Here is a 15,724-nt window from a genome sequence, read left to right as displayed (position 1 = left end):
TGATTATCGAGAGCTAAGGTAATATACAGCTCCCATTAAAACTAACACATTTCCAGTGTTAAGAAAAGCACACCATGCTTTGAACTACACTTCTTTTATTTAAAGAGAAAGAGTAGATCATTCTGTTTCTTTTAATAGTCTATTTTTAAAAAATCTTATTGGGAATGCAAGAACTCAAACAATATGTGACCTTATTTGGAAATAGGGCCGTTGCAGACATAATTAGGATCACGTTCTGCTGGAGTGGGGCGGCTGCACATCAGTATGTCTGTTTTCCTTATAAGACACCTGCCATTTGAAGACAGAGATACAGGACAGAGGAATGCCCTGTGAACTTAGGCAAAGGTAGGAATTACACAGCTGCAAGGCTAAGGATTGCTAACAAATGACTGGAAGCTAGGAAAAGACAAGGAAGGATACTCCTACAGTTTCAGAGGTAGCATGGCCCTGGTGACACCTTGATTCTAGACTTCTGGACTCCAGAACCTCAAGACAGTAAATTTCTATTGTTTTAAACCACCCAATTAGGGTGCTTTATTACTTTAGTCTTAAAATACTCACTAAAACCAATTGGCAATTGAAACTCAGTATAGCTAGAATCTATAAAATTACTTTTATAAGAATAGGAGAAAAAGTGTCATGCTAAAATATTTTAAAAGGTGCATGTGCTACTTACAGTTGAAATAAACATTCATATATTCTTAAGCAGATATTGACGTAAATATCACACGAGCCATAAAATGTACACAGTGCTACAGAAATGTGAGAGCAGTCATTGAAAAGAATTTGCATGGTGTTCATCAGGGCAAAATTTCATCTACATATAGATAATAAACCATATACCCTGTATCTACATATGGATAATAAACCATATACCCTGTACCTATATATGGATAATGAACCATATACTCTGAAATTTGTGTACTACTCAGATTCTATATTTTCTTCTGCCCTTATTTTGACTTTGAAAAAATATTCTTAGTAATTATACAGTGACAGGTGAGGACAAATAACATAAAATAAATTTTAATTCTTGGTACTAACTTGCTAACAGCTGTTATTGTACAGAGTTTGGTAAGGATAAAATTTAATAATATAATGAAATATGAATTTTTAGGATTATCTATACATTCCTTGTGTTTTCTTTTTTTTTCCCCAGACACTCCAGAATTGTTCATTGTTCGGTTGTAACAGCGGATCTCAACACGGGGAGCTAACAGGTTGAGATCAGCTCTTATGCAAAGGGGAAATTTTCCTGACACCAAAGGGTCCATTAAAGTCCCATGATGAGGTCAGCATCTAATCAGGTTTTTGGATAAGCAGCACCTTTCCATTCCTGGAGGTGTTTATAAGTCTCCACTCTCATAACTGTTCTGTACACTTAGGCTTTTGCCGATTCTACTGGTAGAAATTAGTATAACGCAGCCTCCTGGCCCCTGATCATCTCTGGGTGTTTACTGCTACATGGGAAGACTTGAAGTTTAAATTTGCATCAGCAAATTAAGTGTTTAGTTCTTTAGTAGGACCAAGCCTAAAACCTGTCTGAGAGATCTATTACTGCAAATATATCACTGGGACTACACAATAAAAAGATAAATCAGACTGGAAAAATATATTCAAAACTAATGTTTCCTGATTATTTATAATATTTTAATTTTTGTGCTAGGTACTCCTATATAAACTTAAATAATATTTTTAAATTTTGATTTTGACATTTTTATAGAAGCTATGTACATACATTTTATAAACATGAACATATTATCTGGTGAGTAATTCGCAGTTTGTTTTATTGTTGGGTTTTTGTTTTCTGTTTTTTTTTTTTTTTTCGGTACTAGGAATCAAACCCAGGACCTTGCACTTGCCAGTCAGACACTGTGCCGCTGAGCTATATCTCCGGCCACTGCAATTTGTTTCAAAAGGTTATTTCCCCTTCAAAACAATATACTCATTGGCACGTGTATTTCCTAATGCAAAAAATCTTTTAAATGAAATGACAAGGCTTATATCACAAAGTATAGTCCTTTGTTTCATCCCCCTTACGCCCAATTCATTTTCATCAGTTCAATAATTTTTACCATTTTTAATTATTTCTGTTAGTACTTACTTTCTAATTTCTAAATAAAATGTACATACAAATATTTCTTGAAATTTGAGTCTTACAGATTGTTTATTGATTTCCTTCTATGGAAGACAAGGACATCACTCTCCTGTACCCCTTCCTTTCACATACATTTTCCTTCCTCCTATCCTTCTGTCATACTTTTAAATAGCACTGTTTTGACTATGTAAGTATTACTTATACTTAAGTCACACAGCATAATAGGATTTCATTTCTTCTCTTATAGAATTCATTGTTTTCACCAGTTAAAAGTATATTTTTTGTTTGCTTGGCTTTCTGTGTTTTTATTAGGCGTTTACCCCCAGATTCTAAGTACAAATCACCTCTGAACATATTTAAGTTTTCTATCCATTTCACGTTTATCTTCACATTCATCTGCAGTCTCTTCCTGCTATTCCTCTTCTTGCTGTTCTCTTTCTGCTCTTTCAAGATAGTTGTGCTCTAAGTCTGACAAAATTGTTATCTGGAGCTGTTCCTTTTACCATTATCGCAAGAGTCTTCTCCGTGTCTGTTTCCTAGGTTCGGTTCCTCAGGTTCTTGGATCCTACATCTTTCCCTTGGTTTACTCTCATTGTGTGGAGCGCATTGTCCAGGAGTTTCTTGAGAGAAATTTCTATGAAAATGTTTGTATTCTAGCCTCATATTTCATTGATAGCTTTGCTGCATGTAACTCTTTTTCCTCAAAACTCTGAGATATTTCTTCATTGTCTTTAAGTGTTAGTGGTGCTGTTGAGAAGTTTCACACTACTTATGTCCTTTTTCCTTTGTCTAAGGTCTTTTTCTTCCTCTCTGGAAGTTTTTAGGCTTATCTCTTTATCCTGGTATTCATGATATGTATTGATCAAGCAAATCCCCTAAGAGGATTTTCTTTGCTTCTACCAAATGCTTGGCGGTATTACCACTCTGAGATTAACCTGAATTAAATTCTTGGTTGAGGGTTTATCAGGCCATTTAAGCAGTCTGAATTTGGGCTATAAGCTTGTGTGTGAGGGCTAACTTGTGGTTTCAAATGCTCAGTGTCAATTTCCCTCTGTTGCATTCTTGCCCAAACTCAAAATGATCATTTTTTCTAGAGGTCCACTAGGAAAGTAGTATGGAGATGTATTTCTAATTAACCCTCACACTGAAGGTACAGCCCTCAGGACTCCCAGAGCTCATTGGCATGTGTATTTACTCATTAGCATATTAGACTTCCCTACATGGAATAGCTTTGGGCTTTGTTCTCTGGCCCCACTCCTCAAAATACTGTGAAAAACAGTCTGTACTCAACTGCTTTGACAAATGCTTCAGAATTAAAACTGAACCACTTCCCTTTCTAGGTTCCTGTCTTCACTCAATTTCTGGCCTGAGGTGATTTTCTGGAAACAGAATTTCAATATTCTAGACCTTTGAAGCAGAGAAAAACTGAATGATAAGAACTAAGCGAATGTTTTAAAAAGTCCCCAGTAGAAGTTCTTTATTGGTAAAACAATAAAACAGCATAGCTTAGTTTGTTATAAGAAAAAGCATGCACTTCATATCCTTTTAGAATTCTTAGCTGATTACAGGGAAGGGACATTTTCAAATTCCCTTGTCTCAAGAAAAGTACAAATTAGTCGAGGATTTCCCTTCAGTAAACCTCATGCCCTCAATTAAAATCTAGGATACTAGTAACATTTAATTACTTGGTTCTCATTGCAAATGGAATTTTTTGAAATAGAAAGTGCCCAATTATATTTCTTAATATAATAAACATACAATTTTTCAAGACCTTAGATTATTCTCATTTTCATTCCCTAGTATGAGTGATAACATAGCCCTATAATTATACAGCAAAAGAGAGCAACTTATGTTTAGATTCTGAGAATTCCACTTTTAAAAGAAAAGGTAAATGTTGAAGTGTTGAGCACAGAATTAGGAGCTTTACTCTAATAATCTCACTTATTCTTCACAATACATATTTAATATGAGGACACTGAGGCTTAGAAAGTTTACATAGACTTCCATTTCCAGGAAGATGACAGGACAGATATCTGTAGTCCTGGAGATAACTACTGTCTGTTGTTGGAAAGGGTTAGATTGCATGAGATGATCTTTTAAAACTCCATAGATATGTTTATTCTAAGTAGTCCTCCTTCTCCTTAAAATCAATTTCCGCCTGGTATTGTGCAGGTTAGAATCAGTTAACCTGCTAGATACTTTGGTTAGAATCAGCTGTCCATCTGGGGGCTGACCTGACTCAGGGGCACTTCTTTAGCAGGTGCATTGTGATATTCTTCACAGCCAGCATGGTCTCTGTACAGGTGGGTCTGATGAGCATCTCTGGGAGTAAAAATCCAAAATGCCCAGTGTCACGTAGTTCAAAAGCAAATGCATACGGTATTCCATTTTTGTAAGCCCAATCCATTGAGCTACCAGAGCTTACATCTAAAAGTAAAAATAAATATAGAATTAGCTTCACTGCAGAGTTTGCATAATTTCCAAAATATGTATGTATTTTGCTTGCTTACTATGCTAAACTTAATCACTCCAGTGAAATAACTTTTCAACAAGTATAATGTAGTTCTTTGGCATCTGGCTCTGGAACTTATAAATCATACCTGCTATCGTCTTTGAAGATCTACTCTATGTACTAATGCTTTGCTAGTAGGATAGCATTAATATTTACCTTCATGTCTACTTTATTTAGAATATTGGAATTCTGTTTCCAGAAAATCACCTCATTTTTTTTCTACCTCCCCATTTTTCATTCCTGCCTTTACTGTTCTTTGCTTTTACTTAAGCCTGTAGTTTCTAGATTCTTCCTTGACTGCTTAATCCACACTGCTTAATCACTGGAGACTTTCTCTGCTCCCAGTGCTGTTTGCTCCTTTTTGTAATCCTGCACTTACTAAACCTTGTGCATTCTCTTCTTGTTCTTCCCCACACTCTACCACTGTGCCCCATACTCTAAACCCATCACCTCCTTTACTGACATCAGAGCCCCCTGAATTTTCTCCTTCCAGTTCAGACATGCTGCTTGTGTCTTCTTGTATCACCGCTTGGTGCCATATGTTAATCCCTCTCCGTAACATGAGGATTCCTTTTCCAGGACCTTGTTTCCTTCATGAATCCCCTCTCTTGCATCTGTATCTACCAAAATGCTCCAGGACCACTTTTTCCTCATGATCCTGCCATACCTCTTTGGTTCCAGTTTCTTTGGCTTATTTCTTCTTGATAACTCAGAAGAAAATCTATATGTGATTTTGGTTTGATCTTAAACCATTTTCAGTCTGATTCTTGCTTCTATCCTTCTATTAAACTTTGTTCTTAAAGGTCACCAGTGACCAAAGGCTTATCTCAGTTTTTGGTTTTCTTTTTGTTTGTTCTGTCTTCCCCTCAGATCCTACTTGAAGCCTCTCTACAGCACTTAGCATAGCTGACAAACCATTCTGGCAACACTTTCTTGACTCCTGTGACCTCAAATGGTCCAGCTTTTTAGGATAGAACTTTCAAGCATGGGCGCCATAGACTGTCCCTAGCTCTATGTACAATCTCATCAAATGCTGCATAACTTCTGTGTGCCTCACTGTCCCTTTTCGGAGAATTGTTGCATAGAGTTGTGAAGCTAAGTGAATGATAAATCACTCTATTAGGATATATTTTCTATTTTTTTACTTTACATCTTTTTACCCACAAATACCTAGCATATAGTTTATAGTATAACAGGCTCTGTTTAAATGAATATACATTTCATAGAAAAATCTTGGTGTACCTTTCCCTTGAAATTTCTATCACCCAGTTTGATACACTATTATTAAATATCTAGAGTATGTTTATTTACTCACACAAGATTACTTTTTACGCTATTTTTCTAGGATGTTAGGATGGAATCATTATGTAAAGATGACAGCTAAATTACTCTGCTCTTTCTCAGATTCATTTTGCTTCAGTTAAGGATAAAGATAGGCTGTGGCTTCACTGTCAGTCTTGTTAGAGTATACTGGAATTACAAACAGTAGTCATATAGTCAGAGTCAGAGATAATATGTACCAACAGGTACATCATGGTGATGTGACAGCTTCATTTCTATGATAACAGACTGTTCTTAGTAAATACAATACGATGACTATGCCTTTACACCAAGCTGGAAGGTGAACTCTAAGATTTTTAAAAATTAGTGTTTTAAAATTGTGAGTATATGATTATGTTGGTATCAGTTGGTAATATAATTTTTTAAAAAATACAATTTTTCCCCTTTCATGATGACTATTGAAAAACAGTTCTATAAAGTCGATATGAGAATAAGATCATGAACTTAGAAAAAAAAATTTATTGATGACTGTGTTAGTTTCATTATTAGGATAAATTTGTCTGAAAAAAATGTCAATTGACACATCAAGCTTTTGTTCTGAAGGCTGAAGAAAGTGAAGGGTAAGATACAGGTAGAGATAAGAAATCAAGGAAAAAATCTGCTACATTATTGAGGAACATAGTCAAATGCCATTATCTATACATACGTATACAGCCTGTGTGCGTACCATCATGTACATAAGACTTACAGAGATATGCATGTACATAAGACTTCTCACTAGATTTTCCCAGATATGCAGTCAATAAATTTTAGGATTTGAAAGGGCATGAGAAATGATCTAATCCAATTCCTCATGTTAAAGTTGTGGGAACTGAAGCTCAGAATTAAAAATATGTTGGCTAGGATGACACACCTGGCAGATTTCAGACGAGAACACACATCCTATGGTTCTGTGTCCAAGTTCTCTCCATATCACCATATCAGTTGGTTTTTATTTCACATAAAAGAAGAAATACTTTTAAATCATCTTTTAAGAGAGCAATCAGCTGAAGATTCATGTAAGAAATAGCTTTTCATAGGAATAGTGGAGGAAAAGAATAAAAAGGGAGCTGTTGTAGAGCTAAAACATTTACTTCATTATCTTCTCAAGGTCCCTTTCCACCCTTATAGTAGTTACAATTACTTAAGAAATCCCCCTTCTTTTTTTTTGGTACTGGGAATTGAACTCAATATCCTGTATCCTGCCCTTGCCAGGCAGGCACGGTGCCACTGAGCTACACCCCTGGCCCCAAGAAACCCAGTCTGGTACTTTCTACTGTTATAAGATCTCAATTCAACTTGTAGTCATTATCACATAATTAGCACAGTCTCTGCTTAGAATTTGTTAAGTTGATATAATGATTTCTGACAGGCTATGTAAAACTAACCAGACATAAGTTCCTTTCATCTTCCTTGGCACAAATTTTATATTAGAGAGAACACGTTCTTTCCTTTTTGAGAGGGAAGTCAGGATACAGGATATTGGTTCAAGAGAACTAATTCTAACACAACATTCACAGGAAACTTACACAATGTTCTGGAGGCAGGTCCATATCTGTACCTTATCCCATGTACCGACCGAAGTGCTTTCACAGCTTTGTAAGCTGCAGATTCCTTTAAGGCAAAATGGACAAGCTATATCATTTGTACTATTGCACTGAAATTTCAAGAAACACTGATGTGTTGCTTAAGCCTTATTGGTCATCAACCTAGAGAACATGATAGGCACATTACTTAACAGCTATAAAAACTACGATTACTACTACTGCCACTACTGGTGATGATGATGATAATGAAGTATTCAAGTCACATAACATTTTGCAACATATTTTAGAACACATCTTCATTTGAATGATCACCAAAGCAAACAGTGACTAATAACATTTCTATTTTACAGATGAGAAAGGAAGGCTTGTGAGGTTAAATGGGGTTAAATAGCAAAGAATGGTTGAGCTGGGATAAGCATCTGTATTTTCTGAGGCTAATTTAGTGTTCTGTCCTCTTTACTTCAGTTGAGAGATACCTATTTCTATATATGGTAAAATGTTTGATAGAGCAGGGTCAATGTCAGTTTTCCTCATAGCTCACTCATATCCAGTCCTTAGCAACGTGGCTGTGTATAAAAGATGCTTAATCAATATTTCCTGTATGAATGTTGAATAAGCACAAGTCTGCAAGGGTATTTTGACAATCATATTGATCCTTAAGTATTTTTCAGTGGACATGTACAAGGTATTTAAAACACATTTGGATCAATGAAGAAACCATCAGGAATGAATGTCTTCCATTATGCTATGTTTATCCCTAATGCAAATGAGGACATCCATTTCAGGATGCTCCAGGCCTGTAAGGTTATACACACCTCTCATGGAACTTAGTTAGGTATTTCCACTATGCAGAAATTCCTGTCAGTGCCAGAAATCAGGAAAAATAATAAATACAATCAGGTTCCTAAAAGGTTGATATTTTAACATGAACCTGGATATTAGCTCTTTTGAAACATTTTCAAATGATGTAAAAGCACTAGTTTCAAAAGTAGAGAAGTATTGTATGACAAGCAAGTGGAAAAGACCTATATTGAAACCAGTATACAACTCTCCCGTTTCAGTTCTCCTGTGAATAATTTAATACTTTAATTGAAGCACTCCGGACAGCATGGTGGTGTGTGCTGCACTGAGCTTCAAGCTGCTGTTCTCACTCAGCTCAAGGAAGGATAAGACACTCTTTGCAACAAATACCACCCTTTGTGGATATGCAGGCACCAGTCTTCAAGAGCTGGCAGACTATTTTATTATTGACCTCACTGAGGATGACATTTTTCTCACAGAGCCAACAGAAAAGAAATGTAAACACTATAATGAGCTATCTTTATGGAGAGTGTTTGAAGATTTCGATGTCTTCTCCAATTGTCTTAGCAGTATTGCGTGCCAAGGCAGATATTTCTACATTTAGAAGATTACTGCATTCTGCTGGTCAGGAGACTTTTGTTTTTTTATTATTTCAGATGACTAATGAAAAAAGCTATTATGAATTAAAAAGGGGACCTCTTTGCTTATTTAAATAATGTGTATAGTTTTAACCTTGTGAGGTCACTATACTTTTTTCACTTGAACAAAGATGCATGTTAATATGGGGTTTAGATGTGATCTATCTCTAAAATAGTGGACATTTGGGGCTGGGGATTTAGCTCAGCACCTGTCTGGCAAGCGAAAGGTCGTAAGTTTGATTCCTGGTACCAGAAAACAAACAAACAAACAAAAGAAAAATAAAATAGTGGACATTTCATAACTTTTCCCAAGAATTATTTTTCAAGGTGGCAAAGTTAGACACCCATTTAAAAAACTTAAGTGACTCCTCCTTTCTGTAGCATTTCTTTTCAATTGTTAAAAATGACTCTGACCTCACTTATTGGTTCTCAGCAAATTAAAGAACACATTTTAATTTAGATATTGCCATATTCAAAGCAGTTTAATAAATTACTTAAAAATGTTAGCAGAGACACAGATTTTTCCATACTGATGAAAGGTTTTTGAAACAAATAGAATTCCATGGTTTCTACCTAACATTCAGTGATCACATAGATTTTGGGAATTTTTAATCTCAGTTTTAATGAGTTAGCTTATGCTTAACCCACTTAAGAATTTCTCAACAACGGCACTATTGACTTTTAGACTGAATAGCTCTTTGCTGTGGGCGCTGTCCTGTGCATTGTAGGATGTTAGCAATATCCTTCGCCTCTACCCACTACACGCCAATTGCCAATTGTGACAATCAAAAATATCACAGCTGGGGGTGGAGGTACATGCCTGTAGTCTGAGATCTCTGGGAGGTTGGGGTGTTGTAAGTTTGAGTACAGTTCAAGCACAGTCTGGGAAACAGCAATTTAGAAAGACCCTGTCTCATGATAAGAAAAAGAGAGGCTGCTGGGGATGAAGTTCAGTGCTAAGTGCCTGCGTACAAATCACCAGGGCAGTCAAAAAACAACACACCAAAGCCAACCAACCAAACGAGCAAACCAACCCAAACAAATCTCTAGATTTTGGGAGGCACATCTTTCTTGGTTGTAAATCTTTCATCTACCTTCATGCTATCTTTCAAACCAACAAAAGAAAATAGGCTGAACTCTTGCTCAGAGATAAATTTAAAATATGGAGAACATTCTCATATGATAGTTTTAATGTATAGCATATTTCTTATCAACTGTTATAAGAATATGAATAGATACTGTCTAACAGGGTTGGAGGGTTGCCTATAGAAATATGATAGAGGTAATTTACGGAGTCAGATCAATAAACACACCAGTTGCAGCAGCAGCAACAACAAAAAGAAAGCCTATTTGATCCACAGAGAAACTGAAGAATAGCAGTGTCGAATTCAACGATCATCTTACAATATTCCTAAGGAGAGAATTTGCAAATAATTCTTGGAATTCCAAGAAGAAAGCCCCTCTGGACAGAATACCAGCCTTCCTAGGTTCTCTTAAGTCCTCCTCATGTCCTCTATTCCATCCAGATCTTGCAAATTTAGATCAGAAATTCCCAAAACCACAGGATCTGGGATTCAAGGAAGAAGAGTTTTATAAAACTTCTTATTCTAGTATAATAAAAAAATAAGTATTCAGCCTTTTTTCCTAATTCTTCACACACAGTTCCTAAAACCCTAGGAAGTGCCAGAGTGTCTTTTGTTTGCTAAGGAGCTGACTGGTGGCTGGGTGCCCCAGATAGGTTCTGGATGGGGCCTGGCATCAGAAAGACCCAACCATGTGATCTGGTGGTCGGAACTTTCAGGCCTATTCTTTAGCCTGTAGGGTGGGCGGAGGGACCTGACACTGAGTTTATCACCAATGGCTACTAATTAACTTAACTGTGCCAATATAATGAAACTTCCATAAAATCCCCTAAAAATGGAGTTTGGAGAACTTTTGGGTTGGTGAACACATCAAAATGCCGGGCGGGTGGCGTGAATAGGAAGGCACAGGAGCTCTCTGCTCTGTGCTCTCTGCCCTTACTTGAGTTGTGTGCTTTCTTATCAGCTGGCAACAGTCAAGCATTTCGTCAGGCTCTGTGAGTTGTAGTGAATTAGGGAAACTGAGGACAGGGTGGTGGGAACCTAGAACCCCTTGATTGCAGTTGATGCTCAAGTAGGAGAGTCTTAGGGGACTGAGACCTTAACCTGTGGAGTCACTCACTGGGTAGACACCCAGCTGGTGTCTGAGGAGTGATGTTGGAAAAGGAATCACATATTTGGTGTCAGGAGTTGGAAACAAACCCTCAAACATACATACAGAAGAGTATAAAAACTTCAGGGTTTGTACCCTTAACAAACGATTGCGAATTGCACGCATTCCTGTACTCATTATCCAAGTCAAGGAATAGAACAACAGCAGCAACCCACAACCCCTCTGTTCCTCCTTTCAGTCACTGCCTCCCTTCCTTTCTCCCAAAGGTAATTGCTATCCTGACTTCTAACACTGCTTATTAGTTTACTTTGGTTTTGAACTTCATAGGCTTTTAGATGTCATGGGCTCTGAGATGAACTCACTTTACAATGAATTACACTCTGTAGGGGGCAGCTTATTGGGTTTTTGTGGTAAGAACAAAAGCTCCTCTGCTTTTTCATTTTCAAGTAATCTTATGCCTGAAAGTCTGCTCATTCTTAGTACTGACTTTTCAGATGCATGTCCAGAGACTTAGTAGTATTAAGCAAATAGAACTTATATATTAAAGCTTGCTTTTTAATTAATGAGAGTGAGACTATAATTTATGAGCAATTATTGACTCAATAAAGTTAATTACAGCCTGGCATATGTGGCCAAAGCTGCAATATTAATCAAATCCGCCCTGATCTTTTCTGTATAACCTGTGGTAGGAATGCAAATAGGTCTGAAATAATTGCATTTGAAAAGCAATATGGTGGTTAAAAATATCTCTGGAGCTAGAGTTAGGGCTAAATTCCTAACACTTAGTAGCTGTGTGTGCTTAGTCTAATTCCTTAATCTCTCTGGATCTCAGTTTTCTCATCTGTAAACTGAGGATAAATTATGTAGACTAAAGTAGTTAATATATGAAAAGTTATGAAGAAGAAATGAGTTAATATATAAAAATTATGAAGAATAAAGTTAGTATATGAAGGTTATAAAGAATAAATAAGTTATATATGTATATAACTTATTTGAATAAATACATGTTTGCCATTATCACTAGTACTAAGAACCATATTAGCATCAGAAAGAAAGCGTGAAATCACAGGATCAAATACTTACCACACAGCTAAAATTGGGGATTGTTGCATATTTGTAAGAATACGGATACAGCAACATCTGAGCATATGCATGAAAGGAGAGATATGCCTTAATGTGATTTCTGTGTTTTCGGAGGAAGTTAGCTACAGCCTTGACCTCTGGTTCAGATTCTGGGAAAGGGCCACAATAGGTATCATCACAAGGGTGCATAGAGGCTCCTTCATCTGCAAGTGAGAAAATAAATTGGGTTGGAGCGCAAGTAGGGAAGAAGCAAGAAACACAAATTAGCATTGTTAAACTATGTTTAAAAAAAAACTTCCATAAAATTTTGATATTAGAAGCAGTTCATTTAATTTCTCATTTATGGAAATGAATACTGAAAATTCTGAGGTTATTGCAGCTCCTATGCACAATAAAGGGTCTGAAAGGAAACCAGATGCTCACTGCTTAAATATGCAATAACCATTTTAAAGGAATGTCCCTTTCACCTGTCAGTTCTTTTGCTGGAAAACTACATAATCCTCTAAAGCGGGTTAGGCCTCCCATTTATATGCTCCACAACACCTGCACTTTCTTTTCATAACATTCTGCATGGCTTTAATTAGTGTTCGATATTTACGCATTAAATATCCAACCAGTGTTTGCACTGTTCTAGGTGCCTGGGAGTCACTGAGCCTGTGTCTTAATACAACCTACATTCTATATGGATTTTTCACTGAACTGTATCTTTCTTGATGGATACCTAACAACTAGAACAACAGTATGGCAAATGTCCTATAAATATTTGTTGAATAAGTCAATGTCAGATAAAAAGAAAAGGCTGTACTTCTATAAAAATGTCTGATAAGATATATCTATGTCTATATTTATCTATCTATCTATCTATCTATATATATATACTAAGACCATAAGGACAGCCAGAAATAATTCTGTAGAACACTGCCTAACCATTTCTATTATAGTATTTTTAAAAAATTAAATCAAACAGATTTTATTCAGTTTTTTTAGGAGAAGGAAAACAAATGATATAAAATAAGTCATAAGAAACGGTCTCATAGTACCATCTCAAACCACTTTCAATATTTAATAAAATGCTCACACTGCAAATAAGAAGCTTGAATACTCTCCAGACTTCTGCTGCAAGAAATGCAACATTAACATACAAAATTTTTCTGCACCAATTTTAAAATTTGATTTACTGAATTACTAATTTTAATTAGTAATTAAATTAGATTTAGTAATTAGATTACTGAATTACTAATTTTTATGGTGTTATTCACATACATTTTATGTATATACTTTTAATGAGATCATTGCCTATACATACATTATTTTCCTTAATTTTGTTTTTATATTAAGTCAGTGTCTGTCATGCAGCCATCAAAAGCCTTACAGTAAATTACACAGGTTCATAGTCCAATTTTGACTCTAGCTTCTTAGAGTCAGCCACTTTTCTGACTGCTTTCATGACGTCTTCCTGAATTACAAAATACGATCAGTATGAATTGCAAACATACCTGCATTAAGTACAAACATTGCTCAGGTCTGTTCCATTAAAGCCATCTGAAAGCCTCACACTTGCTTCATAATCTATTTCACCATGCTTTGTAATGGGCCTGTATGGATTTTTAATATATCTAATCTTGCTTGTTCATTGGGTAAATCAATATGTATTTTTGTAATCTAATCTTCCTGGACACAGCAATGCAGGATCCAGTGTATCTGGCCTGTTTGTAGCCATGATCATTTTAACTCTATGCAGAGTATCAAATCCATTTATCTGGTTCAGTAACTCCATTAAAGTTCTGTGAATTTCTCTGTCAGCTGAAGTACCATCAGAAAAGCACTGACCACCAGTAGCATCTATTTCATCCATAAAACTGATATATGGCTGATGGTCCCTTGCATAATTAAACATTTCTTAAATCAAATGAGCACTTTGCCAGTGTACTTGTCTGCCATAGAACTAGATACAACCTTCAGGAAATTGCTGTCCAGCTGGCAAGCCATAGCTCATGCCAAGAGTGTTTTTCCTGTGCCCAGTGGTCCATGTAACAAATGGCCTTTTGGAAGTATTATTTGTACATGCTGGAATAATTCTGGGTTTGTGAGAGGTAATTCTATTTCTTCTCTTAATTCCTGAATCTGTTCTGACAGCCCTCCAATCTCAGAATAAGAAACATTCCCAGGGGTCCTCATGAGACATGTTGTAAACCAATAGATCCACCTCTCTTGGAAATTTCTCATGAGAGTGTAGTCATATCCAAAGCAACTCTTATTTCTGGCTTGGGCTTACTTTTGTCAGGCTGTCAAAGAGAACTCACAGCATATCTTGGTCAGTTTGTAGCTTTAACAATGAATTTTTCTTCAGTTAGCTGTTTAAGCACTTCACCTGCAATGTGCCCCACACTTTGTATGGCCTTCAGATAATTTTCAGACTTTTCATACTGCTTGGTAAATTCTTTTAATTGTTCCTTAGCTCCTTCAGATGGCTGTCAATCTCCTTGGGCTCTAGCAGCTTCTTGAAGTAGTTCTAAGTGTTTTATCTCTAGGGTGCACCATGATGAAAAGCCTATTATAGTATTTTTACAGCAATATCCAAACTGGTTTATAAACCTCAAGAGGACTCTTTAGTTATCTCTTTTGTCAGTTAAAATTTAGTTCAAAAAATACCTTCAAAACTAAATTTCAATAAGTTTTGAATAAAAAGGGCACACCAAACAGTGTAAGTTTATTTAGAACCCATGGTAGGGGGGGAGGCATAGGTGAATCACTATAATAATCACAAAATATTACCATTCCAAGAAATTTTGGAAGTAATTAAACTTTCCATAGATTTTGCCATTCAAGGGCACAGGAAAAACATAGATTTTGCCGTTCACTATCCCTAACTTACCTCTAGAAAATAATAACTTTCTTCAATAAGCTAATGGAAAATGTTTGGTGGGTCTATAACATTGTCCAATTCTGTTGAATATGAAAAGAAAACAAAGACAATCAGGCTACATCTTGAGGACATTAAATGCAGATCATGCGGTTGGACAGACAAGATCAAGATGGGGAACTCAACTGGAGTTTCTGTCCTCTGAATCTCATTCTGGAGATGTTCTGGAAGCCAGTGGGATACGGATGGAACTCATATTAGAGTGTTGGAACTATAGCTGATACTCTGAGGGAAGTGGGAAAAATAAAGTGGTAACTGTGGAACACTAATGTTAAGTACTGGAAAGATGAAAACATAAACTGAATAACTAATTCCAGAGGTAGCAGAGCTAATGAGCCAAAGAACACAAGAATTTATAACAATGCTAATCAGAATTTTCAAGGGCAGATAAAGCGCTATAAACAAACAGGGAATGAAGTCAAATATTAAAAAGCCAATCAGATGTAGAAATAAAAGCTTAATTCATAGATTGAATAAATATAGTTAATGAGTGAATTAATGAGATGGGGTGGGGTTTAAAATATCCAAGAAGGCAACAAAAATAAAGGGGAAAATGAGAGAAAAATTAAGAAGTATGAAAATTAGAATAAGTATCAATAAGTATGACTA

The 15,724-nt window shown here is 36.1% G+C and overlaps 1 protein-coding gene and 1 pseudogene across 1 annotated transcript in view; both read right to left on the bottom strand.

Moving 5' to 3' along the window:
• Positions 1 to 3,548: 3,548 nt before the first annotated feature.
• Positions 3,549 to 15,724, bottom strand: part of Cpa6 (carboxypeptidase A6) — a 297,452-nt gene continuing 285,276 nt past the window's right edge. The window contains exons 9-11 of the mRNA XM_005392121.2: positions 12,193 to 12,395; positions 7,460 to 7,544; positions 3,549 to 4,525 (exon numbers count right to left, since the gene is read on the bottom strand). Coding sequence (XP_005392178.1) covers positions 4,338 to 4,525; positions 7,460 to 7,544; positions 12,193 to 12,395 — 476 coding nt within the window. The 3' untranslated portion in view covers positions 3,549 to 4,337. The remainder of the gene's footprint in view (positions 4,526 to 7,459; positions 7,545 to 12,192; positions 12,396 to 15,724) is intronic.
• Positions 13,571 to 14,739, bottom strand: LOC102007711 (annotated as a pseudogene).

This window comes from Chinchilla lanigera, unplaced genomic scaffold, assembly GCF_000276665.1.
Source record: "Chinchilla lanigera isolate Chin_1 unplaced genomic scaffold, ChiLan1.0 scaffold00043, whole genome shotgun sequence".
In the NCBI taxonomy this organism is placed as follows: domain Eukaryota; kingdom Metazoa; phylum Chordata; class Mammalia; order Rodentia; family Chinchillidae; genus Chinchilla; species Chinchilla lanigera.
Note: the sequence above shows the minus strand (reverse complement) of the source record. Positions and strands in the feature narration are given on the sequence as shown.